This window comes from Natrix helvetica (assembly GCF_964273705.1).
Source record: "Natrix helvetica genome assembly, chromosome: Z".
In the NCBI taxonomy this organism is placed as follows: Eukaryota; Metazoa; Chordata; class Lepidosauria; order Squamata; family Natricidae; genus Natrix; species Natrix helvetica.
In genome coordinates this window covers 79,356,026-79,378,507 of record NC_138554.1, presented here as the reverse complement: position 1 = coordinate 79,378,507, position 22,482 = coordinate 79,356,026, and the positions used below count along the sequence as shown (strand labels likewise).

Below are 22,482 nucleotides of genomic sequence, written 5' to 3'. Positions count from 1 at the left end.
TTAAACATCTACATATAGGTAAAATCATAAAGCTATTACCGGAATAATTGCTTGTGCAGACCAAGTCCGAGATCGGCTTGGTGATTAATTGGAGTCTGGAACAACAGCATCGGTGGGGAAACAGACGATGTTAAATCGGGCTAATTGAGGAGGAAATTTGACCTTCGTCCTTTGCCGTAGTTGCTTAGCCTTGAAGGTTTTTTTTATTTAAAAAAAACCCTGGTCCACGTTGCTCACGCATGCGTTGTAACCATTGTTTGATCACCTGAGGCTTATAAACGGGGTAAAAAAGTAAAGCGGGAGAAGGGGAAATAGAAATAAAGCTCTTCGCGTTACTTCCGTGAATCTTCGAAGAAAGTACCTTCGGGTGGGTTTCATGCCCTGAGGCTTGTAAAAAGGAAGGCTTTCCTCCGGCCGAAACTTCCTTTCGTTTGCTTCAACCGGCCGCCGTCATGTTCAAAAAACTGAAGCAGAAGATCAGCGAGGAACAAACTTCGGGCCGCGGAAGTCCTGGCGGTGGCGTTTCAGGGTTTCTTCAGGTACGCGGTAGAAAATACGTGACGCGGCGCGCTTGCTTGGCATCGAATACAGAGAGTTCTTTTCCCCCCGAAAAATGTCCGGTGATTTAAAAGGGAATAATTAGACGCTTCAGAGGGGCCGGCTCCGGAATCTGTGCGAATCCTGATTTTGCATCCCTCTATGGCAGTGGTTCTCAACCTTCCCAATGCGACCCTTTAATACAGTTCCTTATGTTGTGGTGACCCCAAACCATAAAATTGGTCTCTCGGTTCCTAAGACCATCGAAAATATGTGTTTTCCGATGGTCTTAGGCGACCCCACAGATTGAGAACCACTGCTCTATGGCATGGGAGGAATCGCTGAAAGGGTTTAGGTACCGGCCTCCACCAAGCCACATCTGTTAAGGCGCCATTGTTTGAGTTTATCGCTTTAGGACACTGCGCTAGCCACAATGGTAGGCTTCTACTCATTCTAGGTTAATTTAGGTTGTCTAGTTTAGTTTTTGCCTTTGTAGGATTTGTTCTAGCCTCACCCGATAATTGCCTGAACAAGACATTCTGTACCCACCAAGTTCATTTCATTATAGTCTAGTGTTGTGAGAACCAGACACTGTTAAGTGTATGATTCTGTGTGCTTATTAAAGAAATTGTGTTCCTTGAGTATTTAAGAACTTGGGCAAATTAGAAATGTAAATGCAATTCGACTATGCTTATTCAGAACAGAGGCCTACCAACTTAAGGGCAATCTTTCCACTGCTCTGGATAAGTTTGATGTGGCTCGATTTCAGCTATGAGCTCAGGATTATGTGCGTAAGTCCAACAGAAAAGAATGTATCCCAAAGAGTCCCCTTTCAAATATATCCTATCTTTGCCAGCACAGCCTTTTATTTTATTGGATTGTATTAAGCATTCATGTCAATTATTAGTAAAAAGAAACATTATTATAAATGTTGCTTTTGATTTTCTGCAGGAGCAAATATGTTAATGCCTTTTTATTAATAATTGATGTGAATTTTCCAGTGATGTCCCTTTCTAGTGATGTGTCATTTTTCTGTCCATCAACAGTTGCGAATAGTTTTTGAGTAGTAGCTCCTTAAATCAGGATATCAGATCTACTATTATTTCCTAATTGTAAATGACTAGAGAACACTATATTTCATTGTAACAATGTCCTGATGGGAATAAACTAGTGTATGAAAGGGAGATTTTTGAGAATCTGCCAAGGATGGAATGTGTTGTACTGTTCAATAGCTAGGTCATGCTGTAATGCATCCTTAGATATTTTAATGTTTAATGACTGTTGAATATGAGTTACATATATATTCTAATGTTAATGTGTTTTCTGTTATGTCTTCTAAAATGGAGCTTGATATAAACAAGTTAATAAATGCTAATCTCGAGATAAGATATTTTCCAATATTCTTAGTAGTTACATGGTTGAGAAGTAAGAGCTAATTTCAAACCTTCCTAGCAACACTGAAAATTTTAAGTCAAATTATATGGGTTTCAAAGCAGTCCCCAAACACTTATAAGAAAAGACAGTAGTCAACTCTTCCCTACTTAAAATCTGAAGTGTTTTGTTTCATGCAGCTATACAAGTCATGTTTTTATATTGTAAGGATTTTTTTGCACTCTGAAGTGGCAAACTATGAGGTTCAGAAAAAAATGTCTATGAAAACAATACATTTTTTAAAAAGTACCTTTAATAAATTGAAATATCAAGCATCAGATATTCAAAACTCCTTCAGTTCAGAAAGAATATAGAATGTTGTATTTGAGAATCAATTACAAATTTAGAATAATGTTAAAAGGAACCTGAACACAAATGTCATATTATATATGCATTGTGACTCAACCCTAGCAAGAAAGAGTGGTTGTAGGTATCCCCACCCCTACTCACGGTTCTTCCACCTCTGATTCTGGATGGGGTTGCAATGCCCCAGACAGATCTAATGTGGGGTTCCTCTGGACTCATGGCTACTATTTGAAGAGCAGGTGACAGCCATGGCTATGAGGGCCTTGCATATCTTCAGTTGCACCCATACTTAGACTGGGAGGCCCTTCTCATATAATTCATGCCTTTGTAACCTCCAGGATTGATTATTGTAATACACTCTACATGGGGCTGCTCCTGAAGACCATTTGGAAACTGCTAGCTGGTGCAGAATGTCACTGCATGGGTATAAATGGTGCCAGATATATGTCACATGTAACACTACTTTTGTGTGTGCTATGCTGGTTATGAGTGCATTTCTGAGTGCAATTCAAAGTGCTGGTGATTACCTACATGGTTTGGAAGTACCTGAGGGATTGCATTTTTTCAAGAGCGTCTACCCATCAACTAGTTCAATCAGAATGGGCATGTTCCAGATCCTGTTAGCCAAAGAACGTTGACTGGCAGGGACCAGAAGGTGAGCTTTTTCTGCAGTAGCCCTTGATCTATGCACCAGTCTTCTCTTTGGAGATCAAAATGGCCTCAAATCTATTAGTCTTTTGTAAGGCCCTAAAAACATGACTAGGTGACTCAGTGGCTAAGACGCTGAGCTTATCGATCAGAAAGGTTGGCAGTTCGAATCCCTAGCACCGTGTAACAGAGTGAACAGGCGATCTTTAAGCAGGCGATCTTTAAGCAGGCAATCTTCGGCTGCTGCACAAGCTGCGCTGCCTTCTTCTCTCTGATAGCTGCCTGCTTAAAAAGAAGGACGAGGCTCCGCTGGTTCGGAGCCCATCCGCGGGGGGGAGGGATCCCCCTCGCGTTCCTCATCTTCCCGGATGGGCTGGTAAGGGGACAGAAAAGGTTGTTCTCCAGTTGGGACGGAGAGAGGGACAGAAAGACAGACAGACACACACACACACAGAGAGACACACACACAGAGTGAGTGATTGAGTGAGTGACAGACAGACAGACACACATATATACACACAGAGTGACAGACAGAGAGGAAGGGAGGAGAGAGAAACACAGAGAGATAGAGAGAGAGGGAGGGAGGGAGGGAGAGTGAGAGACAGACAGACACACACATACAGAGTGACAGATGGAGGAGGGAGGAGAGAGAGAGACAGATACAGAGACAGACAGACAGACACACAGAAAGAATGACAGAGAGAGACAGAGAGGGGGGGAGGGAGAGAGAGACAAAGAGCTACACACAGAGAGACAGACAGACAGACAGACACACAGAGAAATAGAAAGAGAGAGAAAGAGAAAGAAAGGCAGAAAAAATGAAAAAAGAAAAGAAAAAAAAAGAAAGTGGGAGAGAGAGATGAAAGAAACAAACAAAGAAAGAAAACTTATGACCACAATTGAGCCCAAAATTGAGTGGCAATTGAGCCCAAAAATCTTTTTTTTCTAGATTTTCCTCCTTTAAAATTGGGTGCGTCTTATATTCCGGAGCGTCTTATAGGGCGAAAAATACGGTATATGCATAGTGTCAAATCAAAGTAATTTTATTTACAGGCGTTTAGAATAATCGAAGCCTTGTTGAAAATCCGGACCAAATGTAATTTCTAATGTTGGATTTTCCCCCTTACCAGAGGGAGTCCCCTTGTGGAGTACTGTGAAGTACTGCAGTAGAAGCCATTTTAAGGAACAACAGGCTGTATCTTAACAGAACACACACTCTGAGAGGTGCTAGGGGTGTCTTACCCCCACAGTATTTGTTTCCAGAGAGTAAGTCATCTGTCTACCAAATTTGGTTGAAATTGCTCGAGGTATTCCAGAGTTATGCTGGAACATACACACACACGCACACACATTTTTATATATACATAAATATTATAATTATATTATTTGTAAAAAGAAACTGATTGTTCTTGGTATTTCTTTACAGAGATCTTCTGCACTGCCACCATCAATACACAGGAACAGAACATCTTTTACAGATGACAATATTTTAACTCCTAATAGAGAGGTGGGTTGAAGATCTATATCATAAAGGGGGAGAATATCAACAAAGTTAAAACAAATATATGTTTTTGTTACATTTTATTAAATTAATTTTAATCTGTTCTTTATTGGTTAATGTAGTGTAAATTAATTGCTGTATAAATGAATAGCACAAAAAGGTAACTTTCTTGATTTCGTCCTGTTTTTATTGTCATTGTTGATGTGATGTAGTGATTAAAATTATGAACTAAGACTTTGACTGTGGAAACCTATTTCAGTCTACTTAAGCCACAGAGGTTTGTCGTTGCTCTTTCTCTCTCGGCCCAATTCAACTTTTCCTTTACTACTTAAATAGTACAGATAGTCATCATCTTAACAACTGTTCACTTAAAAAAATCTGGTATTACAACAGCCTTTGAAAAGGTTTTTCAAAGTTAAAAAAATAGAAAAAGAAAAAAAGAAGAAAAGGTTTGTATACCCTGTAAAAGCCCTTCCACCTGTCATAAATTATTGCACTACCATATCCACAATTGTGTGATTGTGATCAGGGTGCCTGGAAATGTGTTCAAACAATTACAAAGTACCACACAATCATGTGATCACTATTTACAACTTTCTCTGATAGCTCCTCAGAAAATCAAAGGGGAAGCCAGTAGGACAGTTGTAAGTTGCTGTTCCTAGGGGGGCTGGCTCTGATGGGGTGCAGAAACAAAGCCAAAGTCATGAAGATTTGAGCATCATTCTTGCACCCTTCCAGAGGAGTTCCTTTCTATGTCCAGAGGAGAACTGAATTCTCTTAGCAGGCAGTTCTTTCAGCAAAGCCAAGTCTCTCAACCCAGAGACTGAAAATCCTACATAGGTTTTGACAGACTTTCAGCTTCCCCAAAGAGCCTGTCACAATTGCTGCTATCTGTTTCCCAGACATTGCATGCTCTTTACCTGGGATTCTGTCTGCTTAATGCCCTTTGAATGTACCCAGGAATCCAACTATGTGAAGCAATTATTGATATCTTGTTTAATGGCCACGTTGCTCAATATTGTGATTTCACTCCCAATTGTGCTTTTAAACCACCTGTAGTGGAGAAAAAACTGGAAGAGCAGATTCGGTACATTTCCTTTGAGTTTCTGGAGGAAAGGGAGTTATAAATTAATCATTAAGTGAACCATCATTCAAGCCATCTATCTACTGCAGGGTGAAGGCCTCTTCCTCATGTTTCCAACCAATACAGTCTTGAGCTTTGGGACTATAGAGCTCATGGTCTTTGCCTCCGACGCCACTGGAAGCCAGCTCATTTCCATTTCAATTCTTTTACTCTCGATATATAATTTCATTTGTTCTCCGATCCATGTGCAGGTCTTTCTATCTTGTGATGCCAAGCATGTATCTTTCCATGACTCTTTGCACCACTTATAGCTTTTGTATTCAATTGTGAAGTTAGTGTCCATGTTTCACTGGCATATGTTAGAACAGGTAGCACACACTAATCAAAAACTTTTCTCTTCAGGCATTGGGGGGGGGATGTTTCTTGAAAATTATACTTAGTTTGTTGAATGCCTGCCAACCACATTTAACACGCAATTCAATTTCCTTTATTTTATCACCTTCCATTGGCCAAGGTATATATAATGCTCCACTATATCTAGTTCTTCTCCAGATATTTTTTTCTATTTCTTTGGTGATGCTATTAAATATAACTTGGCTCTTTCTCAAGTTTATTTTGAAGCCAAATTGTTCTCTTGCTTTGTGCCGCTCTTATATGTGTCTTTATAACTCTTCTAGGTCTTATGAGAACAATGTCATCAGCAAATCCTAAGTGATTTAAATAGGCACCATTGATTTTTATTCTTTCTGTTGCCCAGTCTAGTTTACTAAATATTTCTTCAAGGCAGGCTGAGAAAAGGATAGATAAATATTGTATCACCTTGTATACCTCGTTCTATGTTAATTTCCACTTTAAGATCATTAAGGCAAATGGTTGTCATTGTTTTTTCATATATTGATTGTAGTAAATGTTTATGCTTTGGTTGAGTAATGCATTGATTATTGCTTGTTGGAATACTGAGTCAAACACCTTTTCATAATCAGTGAGTCATGCATAGAGGCATGGTGTATTCATTGTGCCTTTCAATGACTTGCCGGACATCCTGAATGTGATCTATTGTGCTGTAACCACTTCTGAACCCTGCATGTTCTTTTGACTGTGCATCATTTAATGTTCTTAATATTCCTTTTGCTATTAGCTTGGTGAAAACCTTGTAAATGACTGAAAGAAGACTTATTGGGTGATAGGTCTTTAAATCATCTTGGGTCCTTTCTTGTGTATAAGAATCACTTCAGCATTTTCCCATGCATTGATTATTTTTTCTTCTCTGAGGCATCTTGACTATAGTTTTGCTAGTACCTTGTGTAAACTGTGACCATTAGCTGTCAGTACTTCAACCGTAACACAGTCATTTCCCAAACTATGCCATTTTTCATTGATTTTATGACACTTGATATTTCCTTCACTAGGATATATGCCATTTCCTCTGTTGTGGGTGTTGTTAGTTTTGAATGATGATCTTTGTATAGCTCTGAATAGAAATTTCTAATATTTCTTGGATTGTTCTACACACAGAGGCACCTTCACAATTTAATGCAAAAACCTTCTTTCGTGTATTTATAAACTTGCATTTTGCTCCTTTAATCCCTTTGTTTTCTTCAATTGCCTTTTTCACAAGCTGTACTCCAGTTTATTAATGAAACTTCCAGTATTCTTCATTATCTGACTTTTTTTCATTGTCCATAGTTTCATCACAAATGTTATTGACTGCACAAAGTGTTTTTCCAGTGGTGCTATAGATATACTAGATTCAAGGACATTTTTTTTTACTTTTTTCATTTTGGTCCATAATGTTTATCTCTTCCAAATCTTGCAGTAGAGCGATACAATTTAATAAATTAATCTCAAAATTGCTGCTCTTCTCTAACAAGTTATCATTCTTTATTTTCATTTTTGCCATGTCGTTATCATTTTCATATGTTCTTTTCAACAGTATCTTCGCTTTAGCTTGTACCATTCTATGGTCACTTCCAACATTAAGGCGATCAATGACAGACAATTACAAAATATGGTTTTATCACTTGACATGATATAGTCAATCTCACTTTTATATCTAGATGTACGTTTCTTATCTCCTCCAACAGCTGAAGCCAATCTCTCCAAGTGTGGCGGAAGGCAGAGCGGGCTGCAGTGATAGGAAGGTTTTTTTTTTCAGTGCAGCAAATATTTTTAGAGATTGGAGGTTTGATTGGCCACAGCCATTAATTCCTACAGCAGGCGTTCTTTGGGTACTGGCTGGCTACCTCACAATTTCACAGGAGAGAGTGGCTTCTTCGCTCTTTGTAACGGTTCTTTTTTGTGCACTTTTTCTAACGGTTTTTGCCCCAGGCGCAGACTACTTACCTTGGAAGAGAGGATCATTTGAGACGTTATGACATTCAGATTGCACAAGATTGACAAAGTGGGGACTGGTTGTCATCTAGACCTACCCCGTGGGACTAAGCCCAGCCAATTCAAATGGGGGGGGGGCATTTCGGAACTGCAGTGGCCACAGCAGTTGCAGGTCTTTGGTGATTTAGATATTTAATTACACTTCTGTCACATTGGCAAGAGGTTTGACAGAACCGGGGTCTGGTGGTCATTTAGACCTATTTCATGTGACTAACCCCAGACAATTCAAATTAGGGGGGTTTATTTTTCAACTATAGTAGCCACAGCATTTGTAACTCATGAGTGATTCATATTTATAATCACATTCCTTATAAAGCCAAGCTTGCAGTGATCCAACAAGCATTGCTGACAACAACACTTTGTCTGGCTTGACTCTTCTCCTCTGGGGTCTGAAGCCAATACTAGAGGTATTGCCAAGCCTAGGTCAGCTAGTGTAGTAGCAGCAGCTAAGATCAAAGCTAAGGCTAATGCTCAGAAAAGAGCCTCTAGAACTGAGGAAAAAGCAGCCAAGCAGAGGCAAAAGAGTTTAGATCATGAATTCAACAGGATCAGCAAGCAATCTCAAGACACTAAATGATCTAAAACTGTAGGATATAAACCTGCATCTAGAGTTTGGTTGCTTGACACACTTTAGTTAGCAAGCTGACAAAGTAAATCTGCCTACAGCAGCTGTTCCATCTACGTCCTGGGATTCTGTCAGGGCTTTGGCCATTGATAGAAGGAGTGATAGTGACTTTTCAGAGAGAGAAACATGGGGCGATTGTATTGCCCACTGAGGCAGGGACCCGCCCAGTGGACTTGACAGAGCAGGAGATGCCCGACTATTTCAGGAGATGGATATCACAGGCAATTAGACAGGAGATGGCAGTGTTTCAGCAAGCTCAGGCAACTAGCCATCAGATACATAGAGATCCACAGCAGTACAGTGGGTATCCTGAGGGGGGATCCCTCAGGTTATCAGAGACAATGGTCTGAATCATCTTCTCCTGGGGTTTCGGCTAGGAGTCCATCTCCTTTATCTGAAGGAGAAATCCCAGGGGAGGGGGAGTTTTCCGAAGGAGAAGGAGAACAGCCGGACTTACCAGCTTTTAAAGGCCTGTTTAATCCTTCTCTGTTTAAGTCTCTGCTGTCAAAGGCGAAGACCACTGCCCACTTGGGGAAGGATCCAACTACTCCTGATGCTGCCCAGGGTTCGTTTACACATGACAACTTCCTTTCCATGGAAAATATAGCGGCTGCAGACACTATTCACATTCCTGGGATGTTCCTGCATGTAATTAAGAGGCAGTGGACTGCTCCGGCTAATAATCCCCGATCCATTTCTTCAGAAAACTCTCTCTATACAGTTGATTCTGACCTTTTGAATTTAGTGCAGGTGCCTAAGGTGGATGCTTTGACTACTACTTCAGTGCTGACTTTGGATGCTGAGGGTGCCTTGAAGGCTGAGGAGAGATGAGAGGAGATGGTTCTCCACAGAGCTCATCAGGCGGATTCCTGGGCCATTCGGGCTGCTACTGCTGCTTTCTTTTTTTACCAGGGTTTCTTTGTGTTGGCTCTGACAGCTGCAAAGCAGGGTTCCAGCAGATGACATTCGGGCCCACCAGGACATTTCGAAGATCATGGCTGCAACTGAGTTCACAGCAGATGCCTCGCTGAACGCAGCTAAGTTTTTGGCTAGAGCCATGGTTTCTGCCGTTACATCCCGCCATATGCTCTAGTTGCGACATTGGCGCATGGACGTCAAGCATAAGTGGAAGCTGGCATCATCTCCCTTTGTGGGAGGAGACCTTTTTGGGGATTCTTTAGCACCCTTTCTCATAGAGACTAAAGATAAAAGAAAGGTGCTGCCTTCACAGGGCAGGAGGTCTGATTTTTGTTCCTCATCATACTTTAGACGTCCCTCCTTTCGTCAGGGCATGGAGAAGTCTAGTTTTAACAGACAGCGATGGCCATTTCTTTGCCACTCCATTTACCAGTCGGATAGATCCAGATTTGGAAGTGGAGCAAGAGGCAGGCAGCGCACACACAGACCAAATGGCCATTTCGTGCTGGGAATAATAAGCCCTACAGACAGCAGAAATGACTCGGAGACCCTCCCCATAGGGGGTTGCCTACAATTTTTTGCAGACGGGTGGGGGGAGACCACAATCGATTCTTGGGTATTGGAGATAGTAAGATCAGGGCTTTCCCTGGAATTTTGTTCCCCCCTCCAAGGTTCTTCCTTCGCTGTCCCATGTCCAGGGACCCAGAGAGCAGGGGTCTTATGGAAGCAGCAATCCAACATTCGGGCCATACAGCCGGTTCCACTGGAACAGCAGGGACAGGGATTCTATTCAATGCTTTCTGTGATCCCAAAGGCCTCAGGGGTGAGTGGGCAGAGGGTAATTCTCAATCTACAGGGTCTCAACAGGCATCTGTTTTACAGAAGGTTCAAGATGCTTGAAGGTTCAGTCTATTCTGGCGGGAATCTGGCACGGGGACCTTTTGACTTCAGTGAACCTGACGACAGGCATTTCCAAATGCAACCCTTCCATTCGGACTTGTGTTGGCCCCAAGGACATTCACCAAAGTTCTAGCAGCACTGGCTGCCTATCTTTGGACGTGGCCAATCTAAATCCAGTGTTATCTAGATGACTTGCTGATTCAGGCTTCATCCCATTGACAGGTGAAAAGGGATACCACCATTCAGGTTCTAAGAGATCATGGGTTTTCTGTAAATCTGGACAAATGTCATCTAGTCCCCTCTACAAGACTGGTGCACTTAGGGGCACTCATAGACACTCTAACAGGAAAGGTCTTCCTTTCTCAGGAGAGACAGGACGGCATCAGGGTGTTGACAGCTCAGATTCAAGCGGACAAGATGGTTCCGTTGGCACTGCTGCCCAGTTTTTGGCGAAACTAGTATCTTGCATCTCCCTGGTGCCCTGGGCAAGATTCCATGCCAGACCACTCCAGTGGTTCATGCTGCCCTATCAGAAGGTGTGTCACAGTACATCTCCAGTGAAAGTGCAGATGCCGCCAAAGGTTCTACACTCTCTGCACTGGTGGGGATCCAGGGCTATAAACAAGGGGTGTGTTTTCAGGGAGATGGACAGGTTGACCATAAAACAGATGCCAACCTATTCGTCTGGGGCCCCCATTTCAGAGTCCAGGTAGCCCAAGGATGGTAGACTCCTCAGGAGTTAAACCACAATATAAACTGGCTGGAACTATGAGCGGCTCGCCTAGCTCTCAGGGCTTTCCACCAGCAAATCTCTGGGCGCCATGTTCTTATTCTAACAGACAATGTGGCCATGAAGGCCCACATCAATTGATAGGCAGAGACTCGGTCAAAGTCCCTCATGACAGAAGCAGAGACATTGTTTTGGTGGGCGGAGTCTCACCTGCTGTCGATCAGGGCAGAACATATTGTGGGGATGTCCAACGTGTAAGCAGACTGGTTGAGTAGGGCCACGGTAGACCATGCAGCGTGACGTCTGCATCCCAGTCTCTTGCGAAGCTGGGTGACTGATTCGGCCATACTGTCCTGGATCTCTTCGCCTCTCCAACAAACTCTTACCTTCCAAGGTTTTTCTTGAGGTTTCCAGTTCTGGGAGCAGAAGGAGATGCTCTATGATGTTCTTGGCCCAGGGATCTATTGTATGCTTTCCCCCCACTGCCTCTGATCCCAGCTGTAGTGAGGAAGGTGTTAATGGAGAGGACAGAGGTGTTGCTGGTGGCTCCCCATTGGCCCAGGCGACTGTGGTTTGCTGATCTGGTCGGACTGTTGGTAGGCAGACCATGGACTATTCCCCCAGAGAGAATATCTCTCAGCCAGGGGTCCATTCAACATCCAGAGCCCCAGTGATTACATTTGACCATTTGGCGGTTGAGCAGAAAATGCTGAAAACAGAAAAGTTGTCTAATAAGATCACAAGAATAATTCAGGCAGCTAGATAGCCTTCTACCATCCACATCTACAATGCAACCTGGAGGGTATTTAGTACCTGGTGTCAGAAAGGACAGGTAGATCCTACTTTGGCCTCTGTGGCGGATGTACTGGAATTCCTGCAGGAAGGTTTAGAAAAAGGACTTTCTTCAAACACACTTCAATGACTGGTTGCGGCTTCGGCCTCTGTTATTAGTTCTCTAACTTACCTAGGGTTAGAGCTTTTCTCAGGGGTGCCTCTAATTTACGGCCTCCAGCAGTACACTGTTATCCAACCTGGGATTTGCCTAAGGTGTTACAGGCACTGACAACAGCACCCTTTGAGCCATTAAAGGAGCCTAGTCTTCGTCTCCTCTCCTGTAAGGTATCATTTCTAGTAGCTATCATGACTGCCAGACGGATTTCAGAGTTGGCAGCATTGTCAGTGAGAAATGATCTCTTTGTGTTTCATGCAAACAGGGTGGTTCTGCAAATGGACCCTGCCTTTATGCCTAAGGTTAACTCTCTGTTTCACCGAACACAGGAGTTAATACTGCCGGACTTCTGTCCTCAGCCTAAGCATGCGTTAGAAAGGCAATAGCATAAATTAGATGTAAGGAGGGCCCTCCGCATTTATATTTCTAGGACATCTTCATTGAGGAAGACCGAAGCCCTGTTCATATTCTTTCAGCCGTCAACTCTGGGTCACAGGGTGACACCTTCCATGGTGGGTTGTTGGCTACGGGCTTGTATAGCCAGAGCATATGAGAGGCAGGCTCTCCCAGTGCCCCGGAGCCCATTCTACAAGGAATGCGGCCACTACAGCTGCTTGGGCTACTCAGGCGTCAATGGAGGAAATATGTCGGGCAGCAACATGGACATCACTGGTGTCATTCATATGCTATTACAGACTTGATGCATATTCATCAGCAGAAGCAGCTTTTGGTCGGTGTGTGCTTCAGAAGGTGCATCAGGAGAACGGCACTTTGGACCAAGACAGATTCCGCCCGTAGGACATCCAAGGCTTTGTTATGTTTCATCCTGGACTCTCCTGTCGATACCATAGAGAAGGGGCATTGGTCTTACCTATGAACGCCCTTTCTCATGATGATTGACAGGAGAGTCCAGACCCACCCAGTAGACTGCTTGGCCAGTTGCCGGGTGAAGGAGAAATTTGGACTGGACAGAGTACAACATCACACTCTCTTCGTCTTCATTGATCGACTGAGGACCATTACCAGAGGGGCATGTCTTCAGAATTTCAATTCAGTCAATGAGCTAACAGGCTAGAATAACCCATCCTGGACTCTCCCATCAACCATCATGAGAAAAGGCATTCATAGGTAAGACCAATGTCCCTTTTCTGCTAACCATTTTTCTTGTAAAGTGAGTTCATAATATAAAATTCCTGTCCTTCACTATCCTTCACTAAAATCTATTAGTCTATCGCCTCTATTATCTTGTTCATCACTTCCATACGGACCAGTCACTTTCCCCCCGTTATTACTGTGTTTCCCCGAAAATAAGACAGGGCGGCTGGCCGGCACTGCCCTGACGTGTCTCATCACTGCCCTGCGTCGCGTTGGGCTTTCTTTGAGAGTGGGACAATATGGGGAGCGAGAGATTTAGGAAGCCTGGGCTGGCATGGGGCAGTTTCTCCACTGAAGCATCTGATTCATCCCCAGGTGTGAGTGTTTTGCGGCCTCTCTGCCCTGGCTTGGAAGCTGCACAGGAAGCCTGCCATGCCTGGCGAGGGGGGAAGAAGAGACGGCAAGAGGAGCCATGTCTCGCTCCATGCCTCTCACTTCTCCCCCATTCCACTTGCCACCCCTCTAGCTAAAGAGACAGTGGGGAAGGGAAGCAGCCTGGATTCTGTTAGCATTGGGGTGGGGTGGGAGGAGGTAGAGAGGAGTTAGGGCGAAGCGCACGCCCTACCTGAGACTTGCAGCTCAGTCGTGTTCCTCGCTGTTTTGTCCAGGGAAGGACCTTGTAAAAAAAATCTCGCGAGTTCAACTTCCCTGGACAAAACAGCGAGGAACACGGCGGAGCTGCAAGTCTCAGGTAGGACGCGCATCTTGCAGCCCAACTTCTCCCACCCAGCCCCAATGCTAACAGAATCCTGGCTGCTTCTAGCAAGACGGGAGGCAGGTGGGGTGGCGGGGGGGAAAGTGAGAGGTGTGGAGCGAGATGTGACTCCTCTTGCCATCACTTCTCTGCCCCCCCCCCCTCACCGGGCATGGTAGGCTTCCTCTGCAGTTTCCAAGCCAGGGTGGAGAGGGTAGAGAGGCGGTAAAGGGCAAAACATTCACCCCTGGGAATGAATCAGATGCTTCACTGAAGAAACAGCCTCACGCATCTCGAGACGTTTCTGCTGCAGCAGAAACAAAACGCCACGACCACCCTTGCAATCAATGTTTTAATCTACAATGGAATAAGAAGCAGGCAGAGCAAAGGCAGTAGGGTTTATAATTGCAAGTATAAAACTTTAACTCCGATGCAGTATCACTTCCTTCTGTGAAGATTGAGGAGAACAAAGGGTAATAAAGATGATGTCTGCAAGTCAAAGGGTGTGATCAAAGCAAAACTTAAAAGGAAAGTATTAATTGTTTGTTAACGTCGTTGAAAGACTCAAGAGCTCAAGATTAAAGAAAACAGTTTTGGTTTACTAATGAGCTATAAATTTTAACAAGTTTGGGGATTAAGTGGACTTTTTGAATTCAATAATTTGGCTGTTGGAAAGTGTGATTTGAATATTAGGAAATGCCTTCAAAACAAATTAAAATAAGTGCCTCTAGTGCTGGAAGTTACCTGGCCCAGCCACCTAAATTGCACTCTTTATTATCTTTAGCGGATACACAAACAGTGACATTTGAAGCTCTCCAAGATGCTTTAAAGGCACAAACCTTGTTTCTGCAAGAAAAAATTACATTTGCTCTTAAAGATGTGTTTGATGAAATGTCTGAAATTAAGGACTTAATTCAAACCCGCAGTCAACAAATAAGAGACGATACAGTGGATGTGTTTAAGGGTATGTTTGCTTTTGTAACATCATTGGACGACAGGGTGGAAGAAATTACTCAGTCTAATGTGAATTTGGAGAATAAAGTTGATGAGAATCAAATCAAGATTGAAAAATCAGAGGCAGAGATTACAATGATACAATACAGAGCGATGGAATTTGCTTTGAGAATAAGAGGCTTGAAAGAAGTTAACCAAGAAAATTTGAAAGAAACCTTTGCAGAAGCTTTTGCTCAGTTAACTGGAAGGAAGGATAATAGAAGTAAAATGAAAGTCTTGTTTGAGTTTTTATTTTTTCTTTAAATGATACCAAGATTTTAAAATATGGGAAAAGATTTGGGTAAGAAATGAAAAATTTACGCAAGATTAAAAATTAAAAATTTTAATTTGTTAGCCGCTCCCTCTCCGCAAGGGACTCGGGGCGGCGTACAATAAAAATATACATACATACATATAGACATACAGATCCACACATATACATACATATACATACATGGAGGAGGTAGTAAACAAACATATATCACATTAATAATAATAATAGAAAATTAAAATTAGCCATTAAAATATCCCATGATAAAATACAATTTAAAAAGGACTGTCAGGAGGAGGATAAACTACGGTTGAGCCAGGCCAGATAATTGAAAGAGTTGGGTCTTGAGCTTTACATGGAAGGAGCGGAGATCAGAAGTAATCCTGATGTCAAGGGGGAGGTCATTCCACAGGGCTGGGCCCATCACAGAGAAGGCCCTGCTCCTGGGTGTCGCCCCCCGACACTGTTTAGCGGACGGCACCTGGAGAAGTCCCTCTCTGTGTGAGCGGATTGGTCGTAGGGATGTATGGGGCAGGATGCGATCCCTCAAATAACTAGTTCCTATGCCATGGAGCGCTTTAAAGATCGTAATCAAAACCTTGAAACGCACCCGATAGACCACAGGAAGCCAGTGCAACTCGCGCAGGAGAGGTGTTACATGGGAGAACCTAGTCCTCCCCATAATCATCCGCGCGGCCGCATTCTGAACCAACTGTAGTCTCTGAGTGCATCTCAAGGGAAGCCCCATGTAGAGAGCATTGCAGTAGTTCAGGCGAGACGTCACTAGCGCATGGGTGACTGCGCAAGGCATCCCGGTCCAATAAGGGGCGCAATTGGCGCACCAGGCGGACCTGGTGGAACGCCCCCCTTGCCACGGCTGTTACATGGTCATCCATGAACAGCCGGGCATCTAGGAGGACGCCCAAATTGCGCGCCCGTTCCATGGGGTCCAGTTGCTCTTCCCCAGTGGCCAGAGATGGAAGCAACTGGTTGAACCGGGGGGCCGGAAGCCACAGCCACTCCGTCTTGGAGGGGTTGAGTTTAAGTCGGTTGTCATCCATCCAGACCCGTACGGCTTCCAAGCACCGGGACATCATTTCAACGGCCTCGTTGGGGTGGTTCGGGGTGGAGATGTACAGCTGAGTGTCATCAGCATACAGATGGTATCCCACCCCAAAGCCACGGATGATCTCGCCCAGCGGTTTCATGTATGTGTTGAACAGGAGTGGCGAGAGAACCGATCCCTGTGGCACCCCGCAAGTGAGGGGGCTCAGGGTCGATCTCTGCTCCCCTGCCAACACACGTTGCGTCCGGCCGGAGAGGTAGGAGCCGAACCACCGCAAAACGGTGCCCCTGACTCCCAACCCCCATAGCCGGTGCAACAGGATGCCATGGTCGATGGTATCGAAAGCCGCCGAGAGATCTAATAGGACCAGGACAGAGGAACAACCCCTATCTCTGGCCCTCCAGAGATCATCAACCAACGCGACCAAGGCTGTCTCCGTGCTGTGCCCGGGTCGGAAGCCGGACTGGCGCAGGTCTAGATAATCATTCTCCTCCAAGTGACGTGGAAACTGTTGGGCCACCACACTCTCTACAACCTTTGCTAAAAAGGGAAGGTTGGAGACTGGACGATAATTAGCTAGCTCCGTTGGGTCCAGGGAACCCAATTTCTTGAGTAGGGGTCTCACAACCGCCTCTTTCAAGGCGGCCGGCAGAGACCCCTCGCCCAACGAAGCATTCACTAGGCCCAGGAGCCAGTCGCGTGTAACCTCCCAGGATGCCAGTACAAGCCAGGAGGGGCACGGGTCCAATAAACATGTGGTAGGTCGCAGACGTCCACGTAACTTGTCCAAATCCTCGATGGCAACCGAGTCAAACTCCTCCCAGAATGGTCTCTCAAGACTCGCCACGGGCGTCTCCACTGGACCACTGAAAGGGACCCATCCCATCCGGATTTGAGCGACTTTGTCCTGCAGATATTTCCCAAACTCCTCTGCTCTGCCCTGTAAAGGGGCTTCCCGCGGCCTCTGAAACAAGAGGGAGCGAGTAACCCGGAACAGGGCAGCAGGGCGGTTATCTGCAGACGCAATAAGAGCGGCACAATGGTGACGTTTGGCCGCTCTTAATGCCACAAGGTACGTCCTTAAGTAGGTTCGTGCCTGTGCTTGGTCAAATTCGGAGCGGGAGGATCTCCAACGACTCTCTAGGCGTCTCTTGTGGCGTTTCATCACCCTTAGCTCCTCGGTAAACCAAGGAGCCAGGGTGGTTCGTTGCCACAGGAGAGGCCGCAGAGGCGCCACCCGGTCAAGGGCCCCGGCAGTCGCACTATTCCATGCGGCTATCAGGTCCTCCATCCGGGGGCGGGTCAGGTCTACAGGAGGTGGCCCAAGCTCTGTCTGGAACTTATCTGGTTCCATCAGGCGCTTGGGGCGGAACCATCTAATGCCTTCCGGCTCCGCCTCCCCGCAACGGGGGGTAGCACCAGGGAAGTCAAGTCGGAGAAGTGAGTGATCCGACCATGACAGGGGAGTGATAGTTAAATCCCCTATTCCCAGATCACTCGTCCACTGGCCAGAGACAAAAACAAGGTCCAACATGCGGCCCCCTTCGTGGGTAGGGCTCTGAATTAATTGGGTCAGGTCCATGGCTGTCATGGAAGCCATGAACTCCCGAACCCCCTCAGACGCTTCTCCCATCGACGGCAAGTTGAAATCCCCCATCACTAAAAGTTTGGGGGTCTCAACCGCCACCGATGCGATCAGCTCGAGGAGTTCAGGCAGGGCCGCTGATGTATAGCGAGGAGCCAGGTACACTATCAGCAGGCCCCACTGCCTCCCTGGGCCCCATCTCACGACAAAGGACTCACACCCGGATGTCTGCGGCACAGTGAACTCTCTCGGCTCTAAGTCTTCCCAGATAATCACTGCTACCCCACCGCCCCTTCCCTGGGCCCGAGGCTGGTGAAATGCTCGATAACCTGGCGGGCACATTTCCACGAGGGGGAGACCTCCCTCGTGGCCCAACCAGGTCTCAGTTATTCCTGCGAGGTCCGGCTCCCCCTCCAGAATTAGATCGCTGATGAGGGAGGCCTTGTTAACAACGGACCTCGCATTGCATAACAACAGTCTCAGGTTGATAGAGAGTTTTTATAAGATCTTTTACAGATGGTTTTTAGATCTTAAAAAGTTAGTTTGTGTGTATCCCAATTTATAATTTAAATGTTGGAAATGTGATTGTGTTGATGCTCTGTATTATTATGTATGGTGGATTTGCAAAGAAGCTAAAGCATTTTGGATAAAAATATGGTGGATTACTTAAAATATTCTTAAAAAGAGGATAAAGTTCACTCTTCAGTTGTTTTGCTAGGTATAATTACAGATTGTACAATTATAGAGAGTAATTTGATTCTGAATTTGATAATGGCAACAAGTCTGCTGGAAGAAGGAAGAATTGCTTACTATTCAAGATTGGACGTTAAAAGTAGTTAATTTAGCAGAGATGGCTAAAATTTCAGCATAAAGACAAGTTGGAATAGAGAAGATGGATTGACTATATTCAAAATAAACATTGGACTAGGGAACTTCAATTTGTTTATGTATGAATAAGGAATGTTATAGTTTATCCAAACTTAGCTTAATATAAGGGGAGTTAAAGTACAAGAGGGAGGTAAGATGTTATAGTTAGTTAGCTTATGTTAGTGTATGATTGTTAAATGTTTATACTCTGTATTTTGCTCTTGGAAGCTGGGGGGAGAGAGGGTTGGAGGGAGGGTAGGGGAAGGGGAAATACCTGTAAATTCTAAGCACCCCTACTGAGGGGCGATTCCCCACTGTAAGCCCGTTGCTGCCGTCTGTGCTTTCTTGAAGCCTTTAGTGTGGCGCGGCCTCGCAGGGCTCCCTTTCATTGCCGGCAGTCAAATTTGGGCACGAAAAGCAGCGGAGAGTTCCGGCCGCCATTTTGGATGCCGTCGAATTTTGTTTTCGCCTGCAACCGCATGCCGCAGCTGCCTGCAGCCTGACTCAGCACAGGAGCCGTTTGGAGTCACCCTTGCCCGGCCTGACCGGCGACCTTGGCCCTAAATTCTCAGCAGAGACGCGGCAAGGGATCGCAGAGCTCCAGGTCGCACCCTGATCTCTCCTGCAGGCGCTGGGAGCTGTTAGCGCTCGCGCCAAAATTCCTGATTGACTGGATCCGGCCCTGCAGCTCTCTGTGCCTCTTCAGGAGCACCGTTGTTCTGCAGTGGACTATTGTGGAGGTGGTGAATGGTGGTACACCCCCCCTACCTGTCCCAGTTAGGTCAGTTGGTTGCCATGGAGGATCAGGCCTCTGAGAGCACGGAGCAGATTGGTGTCCCTTCCAGGGCCCCCTTAAGGCAGGCAGGCAAAGCTGCCAGGGAGGCCATCAGAGGTAGCAAGCCCTATTCCAGGCCTGGGCCTAAACAGGGATCTGGCCCGGATAGGGACGCTCTACACCGCCAGAATGCCTTAGAAAAGCAGTTCTCCAAGGCCCAACAGCAGGCCCACACCTCCCCAACGGTGTCCCCCGAGGGGCCCTCCAGGGAGATCCCTCCAGCTCAGGGAGGCCCCATCTGTGACAGTGAGGAGGAGGGTCAGGAATTTTCTCCTACTGCCTCCTTTGCCATGGCGGTTTCTCCTGGCCCCTCAATGACTGACCAGGCCGACCTCTTCGCTTGCCCTTCAGACCTGGAGGAGGGGCCAACCCCCATGGGTCCTTTGGCGCCTCAGCATCCGCTCCCCAGGCCCGTGTCTGGGCCTCGCCCTGTTGAGGATCAGGGGCCTAATCTGGTGAGATGCAGGAAATTATTAATTGGGCCATCTCCCAGGGCATTGAGGCGGGCATGCAACAGCGGGGTAATCATACACGCAAGACCCGTCATTTGCAGCCCCAGGAGGATCCCAGAGAGACTCTGCCACCTCCATCCCCTCATTCCTCGGTGGCTTCCGAGGACTCAGACTGGGAGGAGGAAGATGACGTACTCCCTAGGCAGGAAGCTGAGTTTTCTGGGGACGAAAAGGGCACTTCCGAAAAACCAGTTTTTTCGGGCCTATTTAAACTTGCCAATTTTAAGACCATCCTAGATAAGGCAAAAATTTCAATCCGCTTGGGATCAACGCCCCCAGCTCAGACGGCTGTTGACCCAGATGATCTATCTGGGGACCTTTTTGAGGAACCTGTGTCGACCCAGGAAATTGTCCCAGTTCCCAAGATGTTCCTAAACATGGTTCAAAGTCAATGGGTGCAACCAGCCACCATGGCTATACCCAGCAGCAATGACAAAAAGCTGTACACAGTAGATACCAGCCTGGAGGATTTGCTTAACCTACCTCCAATTGATCCTCCCGTGGCAGCATTCACTTCTACATCAGTGCTTCCCCCCGACTTATTGGAGGGGCTCAAATCTGAGGACAAGAGGACCGAGACTGCTTGCCACAAAACTCACCAGGTGGGAGCATGGGAGATTAAGTCGTCAGCCTCAGCCTCCTCCTTATCCAGGGCAGCCCTGCTTTGGTTGAGGCAGCTGCTGAGAAAGGTTCCTGCCAAAGACACAAAGTTGAGGCAGGATATCAACAAAATCATGGCAGCCACGGAATACACCGCTGATGCCACCCTGAGCGCAGCCAAGTTTGCCTCGTGAGCCCTAGCGTCTAATGTCACCTCCAGGCGCCTCCTGTGGCTGAGACACTGGAATGTGGATATGCGTTCCAAGTGGAAGCTTGTCACAGCCCCCTTTAAAGGGGACAAGCTTTTCGGTGAGGTCCTGGACCCTGTCCTAGTGGAAAACAGAGACAAGAAGAAGGTGATCCCTTTGGTTAATAAAAAGACCGATCGGAAGGGCTCCAACTGCTACAGGAGGCAGCCATTTCGGAACACTGAGCCTTCCACTAGCTCCGCCCCCTTTCATTGGGCATACCCCAGCAAGCCGAGCGGTCCCAGGACTGTCAGCCCTTTCGCGACAGAGGTCGCCAGCAACACTACTCCAAACGTCCCTTTCGGGGGGGGCATCTGGTTCACGTCCCTTCAGGAGATACAAATGACCATCAACGGTCAGCTCCCATAGGAGGGCGTCTCCAATTATTTCACACGACTTGGGAGCAGATCACGTCGGACCAGTGGGTCCTGCAAACGATCCGCATGGGCCTCACCTTGGAGTTCCTTTCCCTCCCCCCACCACCACTTCATCAGGTGCCCCGTTCCTTCTTGTTCAGTCAAGCGGTCTCTCATGGAACAGGAGATCAAACATCTCAGGGATATCAGGGCCATAGAGACTGTTCCAGTGGGTCAGGAAGGAACAGGGTTTATTCAATCCTGTTCCTGGTTCCCAAAAATTCCGGGGGGTTCAGGGGGATATTGGACCTAAAAAGATTAAACTATCATGTGATCTATCGAAGGTTCAAAATGCAATCCCTCCAGTCCATCCTGGGATGCATCAAGCCAGATATATTGACATCCATAGACCTCAAGGAGGCCTACCTCCACATACTCATCCGCAAGGCCCACCGCTGGTACCTGAGATTCACTTACGCCACTATCAGTACCGGGCCATGCTTTTTGGCCTATCGTCGGCCTCCAGGACATTTACAAAGATCCTCGCGGCCGTGGCGGCCTTCCTCAGGTCTCATCCGATAAGACTGCACTGCTACCTGGACGATGTCCTCATCCAGTCGTCATCCCACCTATAGGCAACCAGAGACCTGGAATACACCATCCAGGTACTTCAGGATCACGGGTTCTCCATAAACGTGGAGAAAAGACATCTGCTGCCGACAATCAGACTACAACATCTAGGGGCCATAATCGACACCGTCTCCTGCCGGGTCTTCCTATCTCCAGAAAGGGTGACGAGCCTCAGGGAGAGGGTCGCGCACGTACAGCGGTCGCCACTGGCCAAGGTGGTTCAACTGTCTCAGCTTCTAGGCAAAATGATATCGTGCCTGTCCATCGTGCTGTGGGCAAGACTCCACTCCCGTCCGCTCCAGTGGCTCCTGCTTCCTTACCAAAGGGCCAACGAAAACAGCTCAATGAGGCTAATCCTGGTCTCCTTGGAGGTACGGCGTTCCCTCAGGTGGTGATTGTCCCCTGCCCTGACAAAGGGGTCCCCCTTCATGAAACCTGTCCATCTCACCATCACGATGGACACCAGCCTTTACGGCTGGGGAGTTCATTGCCACAGTCAACTGGCGCAGGGCAGGTGGTCCCCCTTGGAGGCTGCATCAATTGGCTGGAACTGAGGGAAGTCAGGTTGGCCCTCCGCCAGTTCCAGGCCAGCATTCAAGGGCGCCACGTGCGGATACTGACGGACAATGTTGCGACAAAGGCGCACATCA

The 22,482-nt window shown here is 46.4% G+C and overlaps 1 protein-coding gene across 2 annotated transcripts in view; it reads left to right on the top strand.

Annotated features, from left to right (window-relative positions):
* The first annotated feature begins 261 nt into the window (after window positions 1-261).
* Window positions 262-22,482, top strand: part of GOLGA4 (golgin A4) — a 148,649-nt gene continuing 126,428 nt past the window's right edge. Inside the window, exons 1-3 of one of the 2 annotated variants that reach the window (XM_081932886.1) lie at window positions 262-539; window positions 2,864-2,929; window positions 4,349-4,429. In XM_081932886.1, coding sequence (XP_081789012.1) covers window positions 453-539; window positions 2,864-2,929; window positions 4,349-4,429 — 234 coding nt within the window. In that variant the 5' untranslated portion in view covers window positions 262-452. The remainder of the gene's footprint in view (window positions 540-2,863; window positions 2,930-4,348; window positions 4,430-22,482) is intronic. The other variant, XM_081932887.1, reaches the window with a different exon arrangement.